The sequence below is a fragment of the Orcinus orca genome, chromosome 19, assembly GCF_937001465.1.
Source record: "Orcinus orca chromosome 19, mOrcOrc1.1, whole genome shotgun sequence".
Classification (NCBI taxonomy): domain Eukaryota; kingdom Metazoa; phylum Chordata; class Mammalia; order Artiodactyla; family Delphinidae; genus Orcinus; species Orcinus orca.
In genome coordinates, this window is record NC_064577.1 from 5,880,418 (window position 1) to 5,904,865 (window position 24,448).

General features: G+C 40.1%; 1 protein-coding gene across 7 annotated transcripts in view; it reads right to left on the bottom strand.

Annotated features, from left to right (window-relative positions):
* The window catches only part of SSH2 (slingshot protein phosphatase 2), a 247,359-nt gene that overhangs the window by 60,362 nt on the left and 162,549 nt on the right, over positions 1 to 24,448 (bottom strand). For all 7 annotated transcript variants that reach the window (XR_007473354.1, XM_049701725.1, XM_033423319.2 and 4 more), the window contains 2 exons: positions 10,232 to 10,335; positions 5,186 to 5,250 (listed from right to left, as the gene is read on the bottom strand). Coding sequence is in view for 6 of the 7 variants with exons in the window: in XM_049701725.1 (XP_049557682.1) it covers positions 5,186 to 5,250; positions 10,232 to 10,335 (169 nt within the window). In the remaining variant the exon portion in view is untranslated. The remainder of the gene's footprint in view (positions 1 to 5,185; positions 5,251 to 10,231; positions 10,336 to 24,448) is intronic.

Consider the following 24,448-nt stretch of genomic DNA (forward strand, 5'->3'; position numbering starts at 1 on the left):
AGAAAAAATGACAGAATCTAAACACAGAATGATCAGTGTAATTACCATAGAGTTCAGAGGGCTGATCATCAACTTTCCAATCATTCATGTATTCTACTCATTATCTCTCTTCCCAGACACAAAGCAGAGATCAGCTATTTGGATTTCCACAGATACATTAAGTTCAATTTCCAAGTTATCACCTTAGCCCAGAAGGGCTCGTCACCACGCACCTGGATTATTGCAATAACTACCCAGCAGGCTTCCTGATTTAAGTTGGCTGCCTCCTCCCCTCTACTCTGTATTAGCTTTTGAGGAATATTTCTTAAATACTGTAGCTGTCAAGTGCTCATGGAACATTCTCCAGGATAGATCATATCTTGAGTAAAAATCAAGCCCTGGTAAATTTAAGAAAATTGAAATCGTATCAAGTATCTTTTCCAACCACAACACTATGAGACTAGATATCAATTACAGGAAAAAATCTGTAAAAAATACAAACACATGGAGGCTAAACAATACACTACTAAGTAACCAAGAGATCACTGAAGAAATAAAAGAGGAAATCAAAAAATACCTAGAAACAAATGACAATGAAAACACACGACCCAAAACCTATGGGATGCAGCAAAAACAGTTCTAAGAGGGAAGTTTATAGCAATACAATCCTACCTCAAGAAACATGAAACATCTCAAATAAACAACCTAACCTTACGCCTAAAGCAATTAGAGATAGAAGAACAAAAAACCCCCAAAGTTAGCAGAAGGAAAGAAATCATAAAGATCAGATCAGAAATAAATGAAAAGGAAATGAAGGAAACGATAGCCAAGATCAATAAAATTAAAACCTGGTTCTTTGAGAAGATAAACAAAATGGATAAACCATTAGCCAGATTCATCAAGAAAAAAAGGGAGAAGACTCAAATCAATAGAATTAGAAATGAAAAAGGAGAAGTAACAAATGACACTGCAGAAATACAAAGGATCATGAGAGATTACTACAAGCAACTATATGCCAATAAAATGGACAACCTGGAAGAAATGGACAAATTCTTAGAAAAGCACAACCTTCCAAGACTGAACCAGGAAGAAACAGAAAATATAAACAAACCAACCATAAGCACTGAACTTGAGACTGTGATAAAAAACTTCTAACAAACAAAAGCCCAGGACCAGATGGCTTCACAGGCGAATTCTACCAAACATTTAGAGAAGAGTTAACACCTATCCTTCTCAAACTCTTCCAAAATATAGCAGAGGGAGGAACACTCCTAAACTCATTCTACAAGGCAACCATCACCCTAATACCAAAACCAGACAAAGATGTCACAAAAAAAGAAAACTACAAGCCAACATCACTGATGAACATAGACGCAAAAATCCTCAACAAAATACTAGCAAACAGAATCCAACTGCATATTAAAAGGATCATACACCATGATCAAGTGGGGTTTATCCCAGGAATGCAAGGATTCTTCAATGTAGGCAAATTGATCAATGTGATACACCATATTAACAAATTGAAGGAGAAAAACCATATGATCATCTCAATAGATGCAGAAAAAGCTTTTGACAAAATTCAACACCCATTTATGATAAAAACTCTCCAGAAAGTAGGCATAGAGGGAGCTTACCTCAACATAATAAAGGCCACATATGACAAACCCACAGCCAACATTGTTCTCAGTGGTGAAAAACTGAAACCATTTCCACTAAGATCAGGAACAAGACAAGGTTGTCCACTCGCACCACTATTATGCAACATAGTTTTGGAATTTTTAGCCACAGCAATCAGAGAAGAAAAAGACATAAAAGGAATCCAAACTGGAAAAGAAGAAGTAAAACTGTCACTGTTTGCAGATGACATGATACTACACATACAGAATCCTAAAGATGCTACCAGAAAACTACTAGAGCTAATCAGTGAATTTGGTAAAGTAGCAGGATACAAAATTAATGCACAGAAATCTCTTGCATTCCTATTCACTAAAGATAAAAAATCTGAAAGAGAAATTAAGGAAACACTCCCATTTACCACTGCAACAAAAAGAATAAAATACCTAGGAATAAACCTACCTAAAGAGACAAAAGACCTGTATGCAGAAAACTATAGGACACTGATGAAAGAAATTAAAGATGATACTAACAGATGGAGAGATATACCATGTTTTTGGATTGGAAGAATCAATATTGTGAAAATGACTACACTACCCAAAGCAATCTACAGATCCAATGAAATCCCTATCAAATTACCACTGGCATTTTTCACAGAACTAGAACAAAAAATTTTACAATTTGTATGGAAACACAAAAGACCCTGAATAGCCAAAGCAATCTTGAGAAAGAAAAATGGAGCTGGAGGAATCAGGCTCCCTGACTTCAGACTATACTACAAAGCTACAGTAATCATGACAGTACGGTACTGGCACAAACACAGAAATATAGATCAGTGGAACTGGGTAGAAAGCCCAGAGATAACCCACGCACATATGGTCACCTTATCTTTGATAAAGGAGGCAAGAGTATACAATGGAGAAAAGACAGCCTCTTCAATAAGTGGTGCTGGGAAAACTGGACAGCTACATGTAAAAGAATGAAATTAGAACACTCCCTAACACTGTACACAAAAATAAACTCAAAATGGATTACAGACCTAAACGTAAGGCCAGACACTATAAAGCTCTTAGAGGAAAACACAGGCAGAACACGCTGTGACATAAATCACAGCAAGATCCTTTTTGACCTGCCTCCTAGAGAAATGGAAAGAAAAACAAAATTAAACAAATGGGACCTAATGAAGCTTAAAAGCTTTTGCACAGCAAAGGAAACCATCAACAAGACGAAAAGACAACCCTCAGAATGGGAGAAAATATTTGCAAACGAAGCAACTGACAAAGGATTAATCCAAAATATACAGGCAGCTCACGTAGCTCAATATCAAAAAAACAAACCACCCAATCCAAAAATGGGCAGAAGACCTAAATAGACATTTCTCCAAAGAACATATACAGATTGCCAACAAACACATGAAAGGATGCTCAACATCACTGATCATTAGAGAAATGCAAATCAAAACTACAATGAGGTATCACCTCACACCAGTCAGAATGGCCATCATCAAAAAATCTACAAACAATAAATGCTAGAGAGGGTGTGGAGAAAAGGGAACCCTCTGGCACTGTTGGTGGGAATGTAAACTGATACAGCCACTATGGAGAACTGTATGGAGGTTCCTTAAAAAACTAAAAATAGAACTACCATATGACCCAGCAATCCCACTACTGGGCAAATACCCTGAGAAAATCATAATTCAAAGAGAGTCATATACCACAATGTTCATTGCAGCTCTATTTACAATAGCCAGGACACGAAAGCAACCTAAGTGTCCACTGACAGATGAATGGCTAAAGAAAATGTGGCACATATGTACAATGGAATATGAGCCATAAAAAGAAACGAAACTGAGTTATTTGTAGTGAGGTGGATGGACCTAGAGTCTGTCATACAGAGTGAAGTAAGTCAGAAAGAGAAAAACAAATACCATATGCTAACACATATATATGGAATCTAAAAAAAAAAAAAAAAAAGGTTCTGAAGAACCTAGGGGCAGGACAGGAATAAAGACGCAGACGTAGAGAATGGACTTGAGGACACGGGGAGGGGGAAGGGTAAGCTGGGACGAAGTGAGAGAGTGGCAATGGACATATTTACACTACCACATGTAAAACAGATAGCTAGTGGAAAGCGGCAACATAGCACAGGGAGATCAGCTCAGGGCTTTGTGACCACCTAGAGGGGTGGGATAGGGAGGGTGGGAGGAGGATAGGGAGACACAAGAGGGAGGAGATATGGGGATATACGTATATATATAGCTGATTCACTTCATTACACAGCAGAAACTAACACACCATTGTAAAGCAATTATACTCCAATACAGATGTTTAAAAAAAAAAATACTGTAGCTGTCCCATGTAACTTCTTGGCTCAAAAACCTGTAATGCTTCACTACAGATTACTGAAAAGGTAGAGGTACTAAAGGTATTAAATATTAGGGGGTCAGATAGGGAATGTAAATGAGTGGAGTAGTCCACGTGAAGATTAAATGGGTAGAAATACTTTTCACTTTCCACAAAGAATCATACTCATCCCATTTTTACTTTCCTACTTTTATTAGATGTTTTACTACAAGGCAACAGTGAAGGAATGATGAAAATGGTGACACTTGACTTTAGTGTGCAGGAGACAACAGAATATGTACAAATTACAGTAAATTAAGAACCCAGGCCATACTGACGCCCTCCCCCTACCAAGTCTAGCCAAGTTTTGCCATGTAAGAATAAGGTCCCAGTGTTGTCAGAGTTCTTGATTTTTCAAGAAAAGCCCCAAGTCTGGATTTCTACGTGAAATCATCCAGCTTTAAAATTCTGGCTCAGATTTAAAACAACGACAACAACAGCAACAAAAACCACTGTGTGGTCCAAACAAAACATATCTCTGGCCTGGGGACTGCCAGATTGAGACCTCTAGTTTGGAGCATTAAGTCCCTATTTGCCTGCCTTGTCTTTTGGTATTTTAACTTCCCTGTATTAACAACAGTCCCCATACGTAGGCAGCATTTTATACTCTGACATGCTTTAGTGTCCGTTTGATTCTCTCAACTGTGAGAGGTAGAAAAGAGATAAGGAAGCAGGCACAGACAGACCAAGTGATTTGTCCAACATCATATGGTTGTCACTAAGCCCAGGTCTCCTGACTCTGAGACCAGCATAAACCTTTGGCCACTTAACTCTCTCCCTGTCCCTCATATGTGTGCTTTTGCTTCAGTCATGCCCTCATCTAGAATGACTGTCTTCTTTCCTTCTGCCAATCTCATCATCTTTCAAGACCCAGCTTAAGCTCTACTGTCTATATAAAACCTTCCTCAACTAGGTTAAGTGGCCCAGTTTCTTTTTTCTGAATTTTAATTGGTGTTATGGTCAATAACTTACAAACTGGCGCTCATCAAGTCTTGAACCAAATTATTTCACATCATTTCAGATTAACTCATATCCCCAGTTACATTCTAAGCTCTTTGATGATGGGGACATGTCATTCTTCTTTTCTATGCCACACAGTTTTTATGCTGGGACATAAAAATGACTGTTTAATGTTTGCTATCTTAGACAGTCTTTTGAGGAAGAAAGTTATAATAATACCTCTAACTTACCAGCCTGATGTTGTCTTCTGGGCGGAGTAATATGAACATTGCTTGGAGATGCTGTTGGAGGTCACCTGGTGAAATTTACAAAACAAAGGATAATTATTCTCCATTGTAATGTTAACAGAGAGGATTCCTTCTACCCTAATAACTTGTGTAAAAGAAAGTTCTGGTTCACTGAGGGACTCTAATTAGACACAGAAATTGAGTGAGTGTCTTCATATGAATGGTAGACTGGATCTCTATACATTCACTTTTAAGTCTACACTACATTAAAATTTGCTTCGTGTTTGTCCTATGGAAGCTGCACTTGAAACCAGTCAGTTTTGTACCATGATTGATGTTGATGAGAGCGATGGTGAAATGTGTTGGGCAGAGAAAGCACTGGCTGTGCTTTCAGGCCCACTGAAGGTGGAATCAAGGGAATCTTGAAATTGGGATGTATGGTATACAGTGTTAGAATTATCTCTAACTTTTAAAAAGCTAACCATTTTGCCATTCCTATCTCTGTAATTGTGATATTCAGTTGCACTTAATCTAAGAAGAATTTTAGATTCCCCCCTAGAATAATGTCAACAGTTAAAAATGATTTCCACATCAGTAGCTGATATTAAAAAGATCATCCAGCAGATCTCAAGGGATATATATTCTAGTGAACATATTATTAGGTGCTTTAAAATGGCCAATCAGGGACTTCCCTGGTGGCGCAGTGGTTAATAATCTGCCTGCCGGGCTTCCCTGGTGGCGCAGTGGTTGAGAATCTGCCTGCTAATGCAGGGGACACGGGTTCGAGCCCTGGTCTGGGAAGATCCCACATGCCGTGGAGCAACCGGGCCCGTGAGCCACAACTACTGAGCCTGCGCGTCTGGAGCCTGTGCTCTGCAACAAGAGAGGCCCCGATAGTGAGAGGCCCGCGCACCGCGATGAAGAGTGGCCCCCGCTTGCCACAACTAGAGAAAGCCCTCGCACAGAAATGAAGACCCAACACAGCCGAAAATTAAAAAAAAAAAAAAAAAAAAAAAAGAACCTGCCTGCCAATGCAGGGGACACAGGGTCAAGCCCTGGTCTGGGAAGATCCCACATGCCACAGAGCAACTAAGCCCATGTGCCACAACTACTGAAGCCTGCACACATAGAGCCCGTGCTCCGCAACAAGAGAAGCCACTGCAATGAGAAGCCCTTGAACCGCAACGAAGAGTAGCACCTGCTCGCTGCCAACTAGAGAAAGCCCATGCGCAGCAACAAGGACCCAACGCAGCCAAAACTAAAATAAATAAATAAATAAATAATAGCCAATCATTATTTCAATCCTCACTTGCTTTTATACATCCTATAAAACTAAGTTGAAATTACTTTGTTTTAAACTATTATAGATTTCCTCAATTTCCCTGTTCTGTACTAGAAAATCAGAAGCTTTGGCTAGTAGGAGATAATTAGATAATGTGCTATCATAAACGATAACAATCAGAGAACAAAATAACTTCATTCCTGACCAACCCTTTTTCAAGAGTCTAAAGTGACTAATGTGGCTGCATAATCATGGATGCCACCGTAACCTGTTCTCACATTGGTCTTGGAATCTACATACATAATTTTCATCCACGTAACTTCACAGCTGTTAATGATGAGATGAAATGCTGATATGTGCAAGAAGTAGAGAGAGACAGGAAGAAAAAAAAAGTACGTTGGCAAACAACTATGTTTGTCCCTTGTGGCTTGTGGGATCTTAGTTCTTCCACCAGGGACTGAACCCAGGGCCCCTGGCAGTGAAAGTGTGGAGTCCTAGCCACTGGACCACCAGGGAATTCTCCCCTTTCTGTTAAAAATAAAAGAATCAGCGTGGGGAGACAAAGTGTTAGGTATAAACAATGAAGAATGACTACAGTTACAATTGAGGTAAGCAGCTCAGGCTTTTAAAAAATTAAGTTTCCTTTTGTTCTCTCAGGACAAATAACCTAAAGAAAGAATTTTCAGGATGGAGAACTTCTAGAGGAGAAACATTTCTGGGCAAACAGCAGCCCTAAGACTCCACTCCAAGCACTAGTGGCCCAAATATCTAGCTGGACCTTCTTAGAAGGTCCGACAAAAGTCAGGGAGCCCTACCCCTACAGTAGGGCTTCCTACGCGAGCTGGGTATGTGGAAGTTCAGGTTCGCTAGTGGTGAAAAGTACTGCCATGAGGTATTTCCTCTTGGGAAACTGTCCTTCACAGAGACTAATAGAGGCAATATACCCGTACCATTAAGATCCTTTTCCTACATTTTGTTTTCATATACTTCACTGCGGGTAGCCAAGTTTTAGACTTCAGGTTGATTTTAAAGACTTTTGGTTGTTTCTCTTTAAAATGTTAGCAGACATTCACTTATAATATCACTTTTTGATTACAAAAAAGTACTTGGATATTTTTAATGAAGCCCAGATAAAATTCTAACTCGTTCAAGAAATATGCATAAGAAAGTACAATTAGACAGAGTAAGCCCTTGATCTGCTTGCAATTCTGCCATCATCTTTCAGTTACTGCCGGCTCAGCCAAGGGAGCTCCAGCTTATGTGAAGGTCTGGCTCTGTGAGCTGCATTTATACTCACACTGCCTCATCTGTTCTGGTCTGGATCACAAGTAAAGTCCATTCATCTTGTGTTAAATCTGCTTTTCTTTTTGGTATGGAGAAAGCTAAGTGAACAAGGTCAAGTAGAAACCTGGGTGGCAGCTGAAAAGCCACTGACCCCACTTACTATTACATGCCACAGAGCAATTTGCCTAACATCTTAGTCAGACACACTGGATTTAAACCAATATTTTGTCTTCTTTTTACTGTGATAAATATCCACACCAAACAGAAACCCAAAGCTCAGCTGGGTCTACTTCCTCTGTGCATTCAAGTTTTTGTGGCGTTGGGGAGGAGTTCCCCCCTTGACTCTGGTGGTTGGCATTGAAGAGGAAGGTTTTTAGAAAATGTAGTACAAAGCGAATTTTCCAAAGAGTTTTTTCACCTGCCCTTTTTAAAATTTTTCCATGGCTGGAGAGTTTTGGTAGGAGGATAATACTGTCCAATGAGATGGATTATAATTCTGAGCTGCTACATTTGGAACTAGATGAAGGTCCAAACAAGAAGTAGGGCAGCCACTAAAATAGCTAAGATTACCTGCACTGGAGTTAAACTCACTACTGGCTCCATGGGACACAGTACTTCTGGCTTTCACCTCTGACCTACACACTCAAGGTTTACAGTCTTCTTTCTTCTCTTCTTAGTAATTCCAATTGCTTCCACTCCTGGACATCACACGTCATCAAAATGGCACATTTTGGACAATAAGCAAACACTCTTTGTATAGCACTGATTGGGATTTCTCTAATTGGTGTCCTCAGGACAACGGACTTTTTTTTTCCCCCCAAAATGACACAAGTTAGGCTTGCTGTTAGAAGAGAGGCATAAGGCTGATTATCTTCCTTTAAACTGTGGATATCCTATACCTGGAGACCTCTTTCTCTAGACCAACTTTCTTCAATTCTTTCTTAACCTCATCACCACAATGCACCTGACTTTAGAGAAGTCTAACATATGGAAATATTAAATGCGTACACTACTGTTAGTGGGTGTGATACAGTGATTTATAATAAAATATATATATATTTGGTCTTTGTCCAGTTCCTGGCACAGAGCTGTTAACATCATTGGAATTTCTTTTTTTTTTTTTAACATCTTTATTGGAGTATAATTGCTTTACAGTGGTCATTGGAATTTCTTAAGTGATGTGGAGCAAAGAAGGTGTCTTTTGTTCTATTAATGACTTGACTCTATGAAAGCACCTAGGGATGGGGGCTGTTGCCAGGGGAACCAACCGTGTGATTAGAGGGTTGGAACTTCCTTATCTGGGCAGGGGAGAGGGGCTGGAAGTTCAATGGATCACCAATAGCCAGCAATTGAATTAATCATACCAGTGTAATGAACCCTCCACAAAAACCCAAAAGGGCAGGGTTCAGAGTGCTTCCAGATTGGTGAACACATGGAGATTTGGGGAGGGCATACACTCAGAGAGGGCACAGAAGCTCCGTGCCCCTTCCCACATACCTTGCCCTACGCATCTCTTCCATCTGGCTGATCCTGAGTTATATCCTTTTATAATAAGCCAGTAATCCAATAAGTAAAATGTTTCTCTGAGTTCTGTGAGCTGCTCTAGCAAATTAAACAAACCCAAGGAGGGGGTCATTGGAACTTCCAATCTACAGACAACCCGGACTTGTGACTGGCACCTGAAGTTGGGGGTAAGGGGGGCAGCCTTATACAACTGAGCCCTTAACCTGTGGAATCTGACACTATCTCCAGGTAGATAGTGTCAGAATTGAGGTGAATTGCAGGACACCCAACTGGTGTCTGAGAATTGCTTGGATGTGTGGGGAAACAAGCCTCATATTGGTACTGGGTGCAGAATATTAGTGGGTTATTTCAAAATCAGAGTATTACACTTATCCCTAAGTGAACATTTATTTGATGATTCCTTGTTTCTATAAAAGTCCTCTGAATTAAATTTCCAGTCTTTTTAGCATGAACACAATCAAGAAGTAGACTCTGGTATTTAAGAACTGGTATTTTAATATGTGATATCATAACTCTTGTTAACACAATAGTGCTACTGAATTTATTTATATTAGTAATATGCCATATTAGTCTCCTCATAACATCACTAGAGAGCAGACAGAAAAAAAAAGTCATCTTTGGTTAATCGATTTTGCATAGAGTCTGAAGAAACATCTGAACATCTTTTAGCTGATTACCAAAACCTTAATTGAGATGTCACATAAGACTTCATTAGTGTATTTTTGTGCCTGATTATTTTTCCAACAAAAATTTATTGTTGAACATCTACTTCGTGTATAAGGTATTCTGCTAAGTGCCAGAAATATGGTCCATGAGAGCGAAAGAAAAGTGATTACAGCATAGTACAATGCTTTCTTTCACCATTACAGAACTGTTGAAGAAATGGCGATGAGGTACTCAGTCTTTTAGAACAAAAGGTAAAGAAACCAAGAAAAGGAGTGGCATATGTGGAGCTTTACCTGCATGCTTATTGCGTCTGTGGCTGATTCTTGGTGTGGATGAGCCATTTCCCCGTGGCAGAAAAAGGGCAGCACCTTTGACCGTTAGAAAGCTCTCGCTGATGCTATAAGGAAAAAGTAAAAATAAATAAATAAACAAGTAATTTAAGGAAGAAAATCAAACAGTAAGATGAAGACCGACTTTGGGATTGTTTTCTCTTCCCTTTTCTAAAGTTCCAACCTCATGGGATGAAGTAAAAATAAAATCAAAAGAGCCTCTGATAAACAACAAGGTCCTTCCTACTGTATAGCACAGGGAACTATATTCAATATCCTGTAATAAAGCATGATGGAAAATAATATGAAAATGAATACGTATGTGTGTGTGTATACACACACACACACACGTATAACTGAATCACTTTCCTGTACAACAGAAACTAACACAACATTGTAAATCGACTATACTTAAATTAAAAAAAAAAGAGAGACTCTGGTTACTCACACAGTCTTGTCTACTATAATTTTTCTGAAACAAAACTTACAATATTCTATATACATTACATGGTAGCAGTTAAGAGTGAAGGCTTTGGAAATATAGGGTAAAGGCTCTGGAACCAGACTGCCTGGGTTTGAATCCTAGCTCTACTACTTCCTACTTGAGTGAATTTTAGGGGGCCTAAGTTTCTTTACCTATAAAACAGGGATTAATAAATAAATTGAGGTTGTTGTGAGGAATCAATAAGAATAAGAAGCTTCTTAGAGTGGTGCCCTTAATAAATATTACTTTAACAACTAACAGAGCTAACAGATCTATGGTTATCAATAACTAATAGATCTATGGTTGTCAATAATGGTGTTTCAACAGCATTCTAATCAGACGTGAAATACGATACAATGCTTAGCTACTAATAATAGATCCAAAGTTTGCATAAAAGACTTATATTTAAAATATACACACATCACACTAAAGCGTTACTCAAAATTTTACTTTCACAAACTTGCATTTCCATATGATTGAAAAGGAGTAGTGCACAGGAAGTCTGGTCAACCCATGGAGTTTGCCCTCCATGTTAACATCCTTTATGTGAATGATAGCTCAACAGAGGTGGGGAACTACTGCTCAGCAGAGAGGCTATTCAAAATACAATTACTAGTGGATATCCACAGAAAACAGAAATTGTATCTAAATTATTTCATATCGACAGACTTAGCCTTTCAATGTTATCTACAGAATCTGAAAAGGATAGAACTTCTAAGTCATTAATGGCAAAGTTTAGAAACACATAATGAAGGATTCCAAGATTGCTTGCGAGTACACCATTCAGTGTTAGCTAATGTATTGTAAATTACACTGTGCTCCCTACTCAACATTTCCACTTGGAAAACTAATTGGCATTTCAAATTTACACTGCCAAAACTATTCTCTTGAGTCCCCTGCAAACCTGATCCCTAGCTTCATCCACCCAAGTTGTTTGGTACAAACATATAACAGTCGTCCTTGGTTTCTCTATTTCCAACAATATATATCTAATCCATCAACAAGACCTATGAGATTTACTTTCAAATACATCTTGAATCTGCCCATGTAGCTCCATTACTACTCTGACAATGGTCCAGGGTACCACTGTTTTTCACTTAGACTACCGTTAAAACGTTTTCTTTTATTACAGAAAATTTCAGACATATACAAAGTAGAGGTAATAATACATGAGCCCCCCACATTCTCATACATTTCAGCTTCAATTCATGGGCAATTCTGCTTTTTCTATATCTTTACCCCTTTCGCCCTATCCCTGAAGTGAAACTAACCCCAGACATTATATCAGCAAAAATCCTCTAAACTGGTCTGTCTGCAACTATTTCTGTATCACTACTATCCACTTACCAAACAGCAACCAGAGTGCTTTAAAATATACAGATAAATATCATATAATGTCACTTTCCTGCTTAAAACCCACCAACAGCTTCCCTTTTTATGTATAAATTAAACCTGAAGTCCTTAGCTGGGACCTCAGGGCCCTGTAACAGCTGATAAGAAGTTATTTCTCTGGTCTTATACCATCTCCCCTTTTGTTCACTATGACCTGGTTGCACTAGCCTTCTTTCTGTTTCTTCTATATTTCAGGCCCCTTCTGAGGGCCTTTGTGCTCTTTGTTTTCTACTTGGGACACTTTTCTCCTGGCCTGTCACTATTTAAGTCACAGCTCCAATATCATCACCTCTCGCCCCATCCCAATCATACTCTATCCTGTTGTCCTGTTTTGTTTCCTTCAGGATATTTATCATAAGCTAAAATTATATTTATTCACTTGTATACTTGATTGTGGTCATCTCCCTATGATAGAATATAAGCTCCATGAAGAATAAGACTTTATTTTGCTCAGCACTGTTGTATCTTCAACACTGGAAATAGTGCCAAGCACATATTAAGTGCTTGACAGATATTTGATGGGTAAATGAATTCATCCCAGGGGTTTTTTCCCCCCATACTCTTTTATCTGACCCATCCCTGAAACAGGAATTGTAATTTAGGACAAGAAAATAGAAATTCTGTAATCTCACAGGTAAAAAGTAATGATTACAGAATTCAATATATGTGGCAGATTACTGGGCTGTAAAATACAAATGTGTGATGATAAATTAATAGACTAAATGAAATTAAATCATCTCTATAACAGTTGTCAGTCCTTGATTCAATTTTATCGTTTAATCATGTGGCATGAAGCTGATATACCTTTAAGGTAACTTGCCAAATAGACTGGAATATGTCTTCTAAAAACAAACACAAGACTCCACAGCGGCCACTTTACAATTCTGCGTGCTGGCTGCCTTTGTTTTGTTTTGTTTTCATCTTTAAATAAAGCATTGCACTCTTGTGGTCTGTTGCACAAGTCTTGTCTCTTGTTACATTTGTGGTATGCACATGTCACCCTGCTGTGGGTCACTCTGTTTCACTCACATTACAGGAACAACCTAAAACAAAATGTCTGAGCGACAGGATGAGTGGGGTACACCACAGACAGGAAATGACATTCACACTGCTGCCAACACAGCAACTGTCTGTTTTACTAAACGAAAATATTTTAAAAATAAAGGCTAAATAGTCTACCTATCAGCAGGCAAGTTACAGCTATGGGCACTTTGGTTTCCAGTACACAAAGGGGTCTCTACATCTACTAAAGAAGTATATTTGTTGAGAGCTTATTTCAGTCATTCTTTTGTAAGACAAAAGTAGTTTCTCTTTGACAAACACACCAACTTCCTGGTTTTTAGACTTCTGGAATATTATTCTTAGATACATTTGTGGCTTATGCTTTAAAGCATATTTCTTAAGTGTCTTCTTTAAAATGTATGTAGGGCTTCCCTGGTGGCACAGTGGTTGAGAGTCCGCCTGCAGATATAGGGGACACGGGTTCGTGCCCCGGTCCGGGAGGATCCCACATGCCGCGGAGCGGCTGGGCCCGTGGGCCATGGCCGCTGGGCCTGCGCGTCCGGAGCCTGTGCTCCGCAACGGGAGAGGCCACAGCAGTGACAGGCCCGTGTACAGCAAAAAAATAAATAAATAAAATAAAATAAAATAAAATGTATGTAGTGCTTTCACAAGGGGAGGATTGGGGTGGAGGACAAGGGCCCTTGGTTAACTCAAAGCTACCTGGAAAATTTCTGATTATAAAAGAAAAACCAGGAGTCAAAGTCACAATTGGTATAAGGGAAAAGATGCCGTTCTATTTGAGTCATTTATACAAATCTCAATAAACTTTTCTGATACAACAAAATGCACAGCAGGTCCAGCTGGGCCAGGAGACTGCCCTAGTAGGTGCGATCTAGGCCCCCAGAGAGTCATGGCAGATACACTCTGGATGGTACGATCAATCCTCTTTATTCTGTGGCCCCAGATTATGACTCCCCAGTTATCACAAAAGTGGCATAAACTGTTGATCACAAGGGGACCAGGAATGAAAGTGTAGCTAATTACAAAAAACGCTTTTCATCACTGAAAAAAAGTCAAAGTTCTATAAACGCTATCAAAGATGGGATGGCAACATGGTGGCATGGAAGTGAAAAAATAAAATTCGAAATCACCAGAGTTTAGGAGGATCAATTTCAACTTGAAAATTATATGCTTTATTTGCATATGAAGAAAATAATATGTATATTTAATCACATGTACTTCAGTGTAAGGTAAAGGCTTAGTATATCTTGCTGGAATAGTGAGAGACATTTATGTAAATATTTGTCTTTCTGAAGCATCTGGCTAAAGATTCAATCAACAGAGTTGGTCTCTAATTTAAAATCTAGAAAGGCAGGTGAAAACTTCTACATGTTTCCTGAACTGACCAGTTATCTAGAGCCTGGCCCAGGAAGAGGAATGCTCCAGTAAATTCTATGGAGCCATCTGTATGTGATTACAGATGTCCAAGTTAAACACAAACCTCAAAGGACTTAAGAACCCCCATATTAAGGAAAACACAAGATAAAGAACATTCTCCAAATCTAAAGTTGGAGAGTCATTAGCTGCTTGATGAGAAAATGACAAGGATCATCTTTCTAACACAGTGACAGTGACATTCTCCAGTTTTTATCAGAATACGTCTGAAGAACATCTACCCTTCTCTTGCCATAAGATCACTTGCTCAACAAATGGAAAGTCATCCCTAGTTTGATACATGAACTGAGCTAATAACAGCTAACTTGAGTAGATGCCAACTGTATGCCAGGCACTCAGCTAAGCACTTTACATTATTTCATTTAACCTTCACAACAATCCTATGAAGTAGGCACTATTTTTTACCCCCAGTTTACACATAAGAGACTGAGGGGCTCAGAGGTGGTAAATTATCTGCCCAAGATCATACAGCTAGCTAGCAATCCTCTGAGTAAAGATTCAAACCAAGTTCTGACTTGAAAGCTCATGCTCTGAATCACTCACTCTCTATTATGCTGTTCTAGTTTTATGATATAGTTTATGGAAGATGAAACACAATGCCTTCCCTACAGAACTTTTCAACAGCACAGAATTTAAAAGTAGAGACAGAAGTGAAAGAAAAGGACTGAAATCCATTCAGATCTCAACTCTTATTCCTTTTTTGTTCCCCCTATCAAGGCCATGAACAGAAAGACTTTACTGAGGGGAATGAAGAACATCTGGCTGAGAGATGAATCCAGATGGGCTGGACAGCAGAGAAAAGAACTGGGAATGACAGTAGCGTTTTAGTCTCAAAAACAGAGGAAAGAGCACTCTGTTTTAAATAATTTGGGAAAGCACTCTGGGCCAATCCCTCCCAATCAAAAGCACTTTGCAAAGCATGAAACTCGTTAACTGGCAGTTTCTTCTCAGGCAAAGTGTAGAGGAAAAGGTCAACTAAGTGAAGAAAATACTTAACTGTTCTCAGGTTAGAATAACCTTTGAGGAATGTGGCCAGGGTGGTCACCCATGACCAGCAGGAAGGCCAAGGAAGCAAAACAAAGCAATGACACACCTGGCCAAACTGCTACATGTTAGTTTGACAGACATTCTTCTGTTTTACATGTAACACACGAGATGAAATGAATCATTCACTATGGGAAATCAAGTTTCATAAAGTGGGTGTAATGCTTTTACTTTAACATTAAAATGAAAAAGTAGATTTTCATGTTTATAATGTTTCTAATGCCAAACTCTTGAGTTTGTTTGGCATTTCTGCCTGAAGCCAAAATTCATAGGTAAATTATTGTGTAATACTGATGGCACAAAATGTTATTGCACAAGGTAAGCTAGTTAGCATTTATGTAAAATTCGAATACACATAATCTGAACTGTTATATTTTTATCTTGAAGAATATTCACTTATGGGAAACTTGCAAATACATTCCACTCTCCTAACAACACTCTCCCTTTCCTGATAAGCTTTCTCTGCTAATTTAGTTGCTTAATTTCAGATTCAAGGTACTAGGGCAGCTCTGTCAATCCCATTAGGTGGAAAGGAATTCATGTCCCCACTCAGTGTGACCACATCCCACAGAAAGGTAAGTTCATAATAAAAAGTTTCAAATATCAGACCAGAGGCCAAAGGACTACAGAGCTATCAATACTAGTGCCTACTGAAAAAGTCTGGCTAAATCCAAAAAACAGGAAGGACAAAATCACTGTGCCTTGATGGATGAAACATGGCTACAAAAGTCAAAAGCACACTTCAGGTAGTGAGAAAAGTTTGATTCTGCAATCCTAAAGAAATTTAGCTTACAACGGGAGAAAATCCAAACCCAAATACTGTATGCACTATTCTCTGTAATTAAACAATCCCCAACCCCATCTCCAACATACAGGCCATACGTTCAAGTGACAGTGTTGGAATGGCAATGGATACCTGGGACCCTCTCTGCACCCAGGACATAAACTCCCAGATACATGCCTATGAATGCAGGCAGCGGGATTTCTTCTCTATCAGCAGACAAGCAGAGGCTGGGGTACATTAGTAAACCGGTTATTGGCAAAGTGGATAAGAGCTTAAGGCAGTTCTTATTCATTAACTACAACCACCAGACCATTTTAGTTCCAGCTAATCTTCCTCTTAAACTCTGTTGCACAATGCCCAGCACAACTACCTTCAGATGCAGCTATTTTCCCCCCTTTCCTACTTCTCTACAATCTAAGAGGGAAAAAAAAAAGGTCTGTCTGTTCAAGGCTGAGGGACAAATTCCATCAGGACTAATCTTCCTGGTCCTTTCCCTACAGACGATAAATTGGAGGGGGAAAAACCCCAGAATGTTCCTTTTGAATGTTCATTTACTGATAAGATCTTGTAACTATCCCCTTTTTGCCTCAAACATGTACATCTTAGAAATGTCCAGATAGAAACACAATCTAGGATCAATAATTTTATCACTGGCCATACATTCAACCTTCCAGTTACTACAGATGGGGGCACATCTGAGTTGACATTTGTGGTTTCTGGCTGTCCAGCAATAGAGCTCTCCTTTCTAATTTCACCCTAGTCTCCTTTTGGGAATGTGCCTGGTCATGGTGACCCTCCAACTCTGGAACTGCAAGGGGCCTTGCAGGAAGCTGGCATGTGGTTTAGGCTTGGCCAGTTGGAAACTCTCTCCTGAATCTCAGGCAAGTGACCCAAGTGAGTAGGGAGAATGGGGGATGGTCACATTCATAGTGGGGAGAGTAGCAAGGTACAGCACAGTCGACTCCTGCTCCTGGGCTTTCCTTGAATGCCCTTTGCTCCTGCCTGTTCTCTAAGTTTGGTCTTCTAGTCTCCCATCCATTAGGTAAGCTCTGACATCCTTCTAAGAAATATTTTGCTTAAGATAGTTAAAATTCAGGGCTTCCCTGGTGGCGCAGTGGTTGAGAGTCCGCCTGCCGATGCAGAGGACACGGGTTCGTGCCCCGGTCCGGGAAGATCCCACATGCCGCGGAGCGGCTGGGCCCGTGAGCCATGGCCGCTGAGCCTGCACGTCCGGAGCCTGTTGCTCCGCAACGGGAGAGGCCACAACAGTGAGAGGCCCGCGTACCGCAAAAAAAAAAAAAAAAAAGATAGTTAAAATTCATTTCTGAGCTTGCAACAAAGTATCTGGTACATCAACTGAAGTTCAGAGATGTGAATGACTTGCCCCAAGTCACACAGCTAGATAGCAGTAGAGCATAGACTAAGGCCCATGTCATCTGAAACCCAGGGCGGCACTTTAACCCTTTATCTTAAGTTAGCGGTTACCATAACAGGACATATTTGCTGACTTAATAATCTGAAGCTACCAGAAGTTAAAAACACATCTGGTCAGTTCATCTAAAGAGAACAAAGGCAGGATTTCATGGCAAAGCCTGGTGTGATATTTGTTCTACTTTTCATGGTATCCTGAAAACAAAGTTCAGGTCTGGATAGGGAAATATTTAGACATACTCCCATGAGGCAAATACTTTCATGCTGTTTCTTAAAGTTGCTTCTTTTTTCTTTTTCCTTTAGTATGTTTGTTGGATATTAAACATTGCTTTAAAAAAATATCAAAAACTAGATGCCAAAAACAAGAAGTAAGAAAGACCACGAGGCCTAGGCAGGAGGGCAAGAAAGCCTACATGGGAAAAGAAGTGGATGCCTGACCAGCCCTTGGTTCCTCTGCAGTCTTCTCTCAGACTAAAGGTGCTTCTTTCTAGATGTTGTCTGGTCATATACACACCCGACCTCGTGTCAGGGATTAAAAGTGTTTAGATTTTGGTTTGGAGTTTTGAAGTTCTACCAAATAATGAAAGGTCAGAGCTGGAGGGCCCTCAGAGAGGGTCTAGGTCATGGCTCCAACGGGTAGTAGGCGGGCCTAATTCAGCACATTTTGTGAGACCAGCACAGATGTAAAATCATTTTAATTTCTGAATACCTTTGAGAAGAGCAGCCACTCTCTCCAGCTCCTCCAGGCGGCCACCACCCCTGGAATTACACTGAGAAGTCTGGCCCCCAAACACTTCTGAGTTTGAGCTAAGATTCAGAGACCAGAACTTCTCGTGGCACTACTGCCACCTTCTAATCTCTGTCCCTTTGCAGCCACTCTACCAAGTCTCAGCCTCATCTCCAACAGCCATCTGCCAATATTCCACCTACCCCTCCTCAGAGAAATAAAATAGAAAGAGAAATAAAAAGAAATAAAAACAAATACTCCCCCCTCTCCCACCACCACCAAAAAAAAAAACAAAAACGAAAACCGCAGGTGCCTATGAAAGGAGTTGGTTTCAGGCACTTCCTAACACAACGGCCCCTAGTCCGCCTGATGACTGACAGTGCTGGGGAGTTTTGTTTTCAAGAAGGTCCTCCTCCAAGGAGTGGAGAAACCACCTCAGCTCAAAGGAGCCCATTTCCTTTACAGGCTGAATTAATAAAGCTTCTCAGCCATAAAGTCTTGTGGCCCAAAACTCTAGACCTAAATACTTTTCTTTCAAAAAGGTAAAGCCTAAAAGCTGTCTGAACCAAAGACTAAATGACCTAAACAGTTCTTTCTCAGTATTTAAAATGCTGGATGTACTGATCACCAAGAGACATGACCAACATTACTTAGCACCAAATTTTAAATAGTTGGTGGGATTAAACAAAAAACAAAAGGATATTAACTAAGAAAAACTGTTCAGCATTTGAAATGTTATTTCATTTGCATGATTCAACAAATGCCTTTCCAGGTATTTTAAACACACGTGCAGAAGGAATGTAAGTTGGGCTTTTAAGCACTTGGCCAAAGCATCAACCCCTGCTTTCAGACCATTTCTCTTTCACCTTTACGCAAAGCCTCTTGTGAGGCTCAGGGCAACTTCTCTAGTCTTTGTTGCTGTCACCTTCTGACATCCTTGTCACTAGCTTTAATTTACTCCTTATTTTGCTCAATCTTCTCTCTTTTAACCCTGATTCCTACTACAATCTTAACAGATTCCATTGTTCACAGAGATGAACATCCAACAGCTTGTCCCCAAATTTCTTGTCCCCTTGATCTTCAAACACCTTCACCTGGACTCCATTTAGACTTCTAATTCCCAGAGTCCCTTTCGAAGGCATCAGAGTTTGATGGACTTGATTTCAGAAGCCAAACTCCCACTTTCTGACTACAACCCCCTTTCTTGTGACCTTCATGTGTTCACTCTCTCTTCAACCTGGTTGAGACTCCGGCCCCTTGATTTCTCAATTTTTTCCCAAGCCATCTACCTCTTTTTGGCTTTTCTTCCTTCCCTAACCAACCTAGTCCCATGTCCTATTTCCTAACTGGTTTCCCTGCAATCTGTTCTCTTCGTTTCTGAATTCCCTTCATAATACTTACTACAGCTTAAAATTATAGTATTTTTTGATGACTTATTTATAATTTTCTGTATGAGCAGCAAGCTCCTTGAGTGGGAACAACTGCTTTGTTTAATGTTCTCTCTCTAACGTCTAGCATAGTACCTGACACTAAGTGCACGTGCAATAAATATATATTGAATAAATGAAAGGCAGCCCAATGTTTAAGGAGATTATGAAACCATGCCTCTGGATGCCGGCGCACATCCATGGTCTCAGTGACAGAGATGTCAGAGATGACAGCAACAACGCTGAGTTGACTCAGCTGGGCAGTTAATCCCTCCAGACACAGCCCCCCCGCCATTTCCATCCCTACCTGCTCCAAACCCTCCTCGCTCTCAAGTCCCATCACAACTCCTGTTTCCTTCAACTCTCCACTTAACCTTGTCTTCTACACCGTCAAGAAATGGAGGCTAGCTGGTGTGATTTCTCCCAATTATTGATACTTTCCCTCACCTGCGGACTTACCGCCTTTCTCCAATCTGAGAGAATGATGCATCCAGCTGTCAAAAGTCAACCCTCTCACCTGTGTCCTTGACCCCATTCCCTTGTATCCTAGTTTTACCAATTAGTCACCCCTCTCTCTAGTGACCGCTTCTCCTCAGCCCAGAAACATGCTCAACTCTGTTCTTTCACATCCTTAAAAAAAAACCCTGACTTGATCTTGTGTCCCCTTCTAAGTTCTCTTCCTTATTACAGCAAGTCTATACTTGCTGTCTCCATTTTCTTCCCTTGTCAGTCGTTTTTTTTCTGCTGCCATCTTGCTTCTGTCCCACCTCTGAAACTCCTCCCCATCCTAAGTCTGCCAGTGATTTCCCAAGTGATAGATCCGAAGGACAAAGATCCTTGTCTTAGCTTGACACCAATTTCTGTTTTTCATTTAGCACCTGGAGCCTTGATGAGCACTAGCAAATCCCTTTCTCCTTTTTGAGACTCTCTCCTCTTAGTGTCTAAGACACTGAACCAACTTGATACTTCTCTAAGCGTCCCAGCTCGAGATCCTCTGCCCGATACCCTACCCTACCCTGCTCACTGCTCTTACACCAGACAGATTGTCTGACCTTCACAGTGCTCTGAAACTCATTTGCAACTAATTGTACTTAAAAATCAGAATTTCCAGCTTCTCTTGAAAGATGAGAATATCTGAACACATATGTCCACCTTCATGCCTAGCAAAAACTGGCCAGAGCTGCACAGTGGCTGCCCCTTTAGATATCACATGATGGTAAGTGCTACAGAGAAAAGCAGCAGAGTAACAGTGAGCGCTGCTGTATGTATTTGTGTTATAAGGTATGCCCAGGGAAAGTCTCTCTGATGACGTTTGAGCAGAGATGTGTAGGAAGTAAGGGAGGTGGCTGTGTGGCTGTTTGGGGAAACAACATTAAAAGTAGAGGGAGCAGCAAATGCAAAGGCTCTGAAGTGTACTTGGCTGGTTTGGGAAATAGCAAGGAGGTCAACAGCACTGAAGTGTAGTGAGCCAAAGACGTGTGGTAGAAGATGAAATCAAAGAGATAGGGAAGGGCAAGTGGCACAGGTCTCAGTGTCTCCACTTCATTTGTAATTTGGCTTCCAAGGCACTGTAGTTGAGATTTTCTTTAGTTAGTCAAATCCAATGGGCATTTTTCAGTCCTAATCTTTCTTGACCATTTGATATCATTGATGACCTTGTAATATTCTTTCTTTGTATTCCTCCTACGCTTCTATTCCTTCACATTTTCATTTGTGGGCTCCTATTCTTTTGCCAACCTCTTAAATATGTTGTCTTCTATCATTTCCTTGTCATTCCTCTTCTTGCTCTATATATACTCTTTTGGATGCCCTCATCCACTTTCATGGCCACCCTGTCCTATAAAGGATAAAGGACGACTCCTGACTAGTTAGCTACTGATAGATAACAAATTACCCTAAAACTTGGAAGCCTAAAGCAACAAAATCATGTATTATCTCACACAGTTTCTGTGGGTTAAGAGTCCAGGAGCAGGCCAGCTGGTGGTTCTGGCTCAGGGTCTCTTATGAGAATGAAGTAATCTAAAGCCTAGACCGGGGCTGGGAAGATCTGCTTCGCTTCCAAGATTGCTCCCTTACATGGCTATTGATAGGAGGCCTCAGCTCTCTGCCATGCAATGGTCTGCTTGACTAACCTTATGACATGGCAGCTGTCTTTCCCCTGAGTAAGTGATCCCAGGAGGAACAAGGCAGAAGTGCGGTATTTCATGTCTTAACCTTGGAAGTGACACACCATAATTTCTGCAATATCCTATTAGTTACATAGGTCAGCTCTAATGCAGGAGGGAACTACACAGGGATGTAAATAGTGGGAGGCAAGAATCATTGCGAACGATCACTGAGGCCTGACTGTCTCGCCTCCCAAATTGGTTCTCTAGCTCAGATTTATCACCAAAGCCCCAGACCTGTACAGTAAGCTGTCTACTGAATAGCTATTGTTTGTTGATGATAATGGCAACAACTCTGCCATTAACTTCACAAACTTTTTTTGTGAAAACCTGGAATTGGGTACAATGGCATGTCCATCAAAACGTTCTCTCCGGGAGTTGTGTGACGGTGGTGGAAGTGGTTAGGTGCTGGCTCTGAGCACTATGAAGTAAACTTAAAGATGCTGTAACTATCATTTACTGAGTACCCGCCCTGTGTCAGGCACGGTGCCTGGTGCTTTACAATCACCCTCTCGCAACAACTCCATGAACAGAAGTTATTCTTCCCATTTCACAGATGAAGAAACAAAGGTTTTGAGGGTAACTTCCCTAAGCTTACCAATTACACAATCAGCATGACAAAGCAGGGATCAAATTTTGGCCTATTTCCAAGTTATGCTGTTTTGTTTTGTACTTTGAAACTCCACTCCATGGCTTTAGTAGTCTTGAGTTCTTTGCCTGTTTTGTACAATGCAGTCTCACTGTAGCCCACCTAGTAGGGTACCGAGAGGGTTCTAAGAAAGAATTCTCAGATTATCAGAAAACCAAGGTTTTATGTTTTGGTTTTGGTTTTAAATTGAGTTAGTTCAGTACTACTTTACCGCAGCCTTACAAGTAATTCTCAAAATTCACTGGCCACAAAAATTTAACCCAGTCTGTAGAACGTCAGTCTATCATTTTTCCTTGCCTAACCAGTTCTTCTATAGCTGTTCTCTACCTTACTAGGCTAAGAAAATGAAATAATTTGCCAACAGGCACTCTTAAAAGTCTCTCAAAGATACTAATTCTCAAACTATCAAACCAAGGGGAAGAGAGAAAGGCATGGCAAAGTATGTTGACTCTTTTTTAAATCTACTCGCTGGTTTTCTTTACTATCCACTGCACTGTCTGACTTTTTAAAAGTCCTTGGGCAAAATCCTTGTATTTGTAACTGTCTTAATGCACATTACAGATCCTTTCAGCCCCATACTGATGCACAGTGAAATCTAGGAAGAACACTGTTGCCAGTGCTTAGGTTCTGACACTTAAAAAAACAGTTAACTTTTGTAAAATAGTAATACTAGTGATGATGATGATGATGACTAAGGAGCAGGAGGAGGAAGAGGATGAGAAGGAAGAGAAAAAAACAAACAGCAAAAGGCAAAGTTCAAAGGACAATTTAAGGAGCTGTCAGAGAAAAGGGAAAAGAGAGAAGCAAATGGCAGGCAGTCTCTGGCCTTAATCAGCTCACATTTTTTAATCGACCTGATGTTCCTTGTTTCCTGTCTTACAGAATCATCACAGAATTGTACCACCGATACAGGTGAAAAAGTTACTCCACTTTTCCTTGCAAATTTAATTTATTGAGCTTTCCTGATGCCTGATTTAATGTTTAATAGTTAATTTTTCAAATTCAGTAAATGCACATTTTTAGATAAACTCATGCAGAAGCAATGACCCACAGCACTTTCTTCCCTATTTTCCAGATAGTATTCATAAGAAATCAGAGGGCTAGGGACAAAGAGATCACACAGTAGTATTTTGCAATACTCTAGTGTGCAATATGAAGCAATGAGAATTCCAAACATTTTAGTTAGGATTTGGAAAAACAGGAAAATATTAAAATCAAAATGATTCAAGAGTAAATTAAAATTTTCCTGTGTGTTTAAATGTGGTGGAGGGAAAAATGGTAAATCATCACATATTTGCTCCAGTGTAGGAACAATCACCTAAATGTTTTTAGGTACTGGTTGAGCTAGGTCCTAAAACTACTCCAAGTGGCAACTCAGGACAAAGGAAAACATAAGGAACAAAAGGAAATTATTTTTAACTGCCAAAGGCAGATTTTTTGCACAATAATTGGAAGGAAAGTTGCAACCCTGAGGAGGATCTTTTAACCTTCTCACATGGCCATAGACAGATAGCAAGGGTGTATGTAAGTGTTGCAGACTTCCTTAGTCATCAGGGGACCCTACACACCACAGAGGTCTACCCTTTTACCTAAGCACAGGGGACCACAGGAAGTCTAAAAG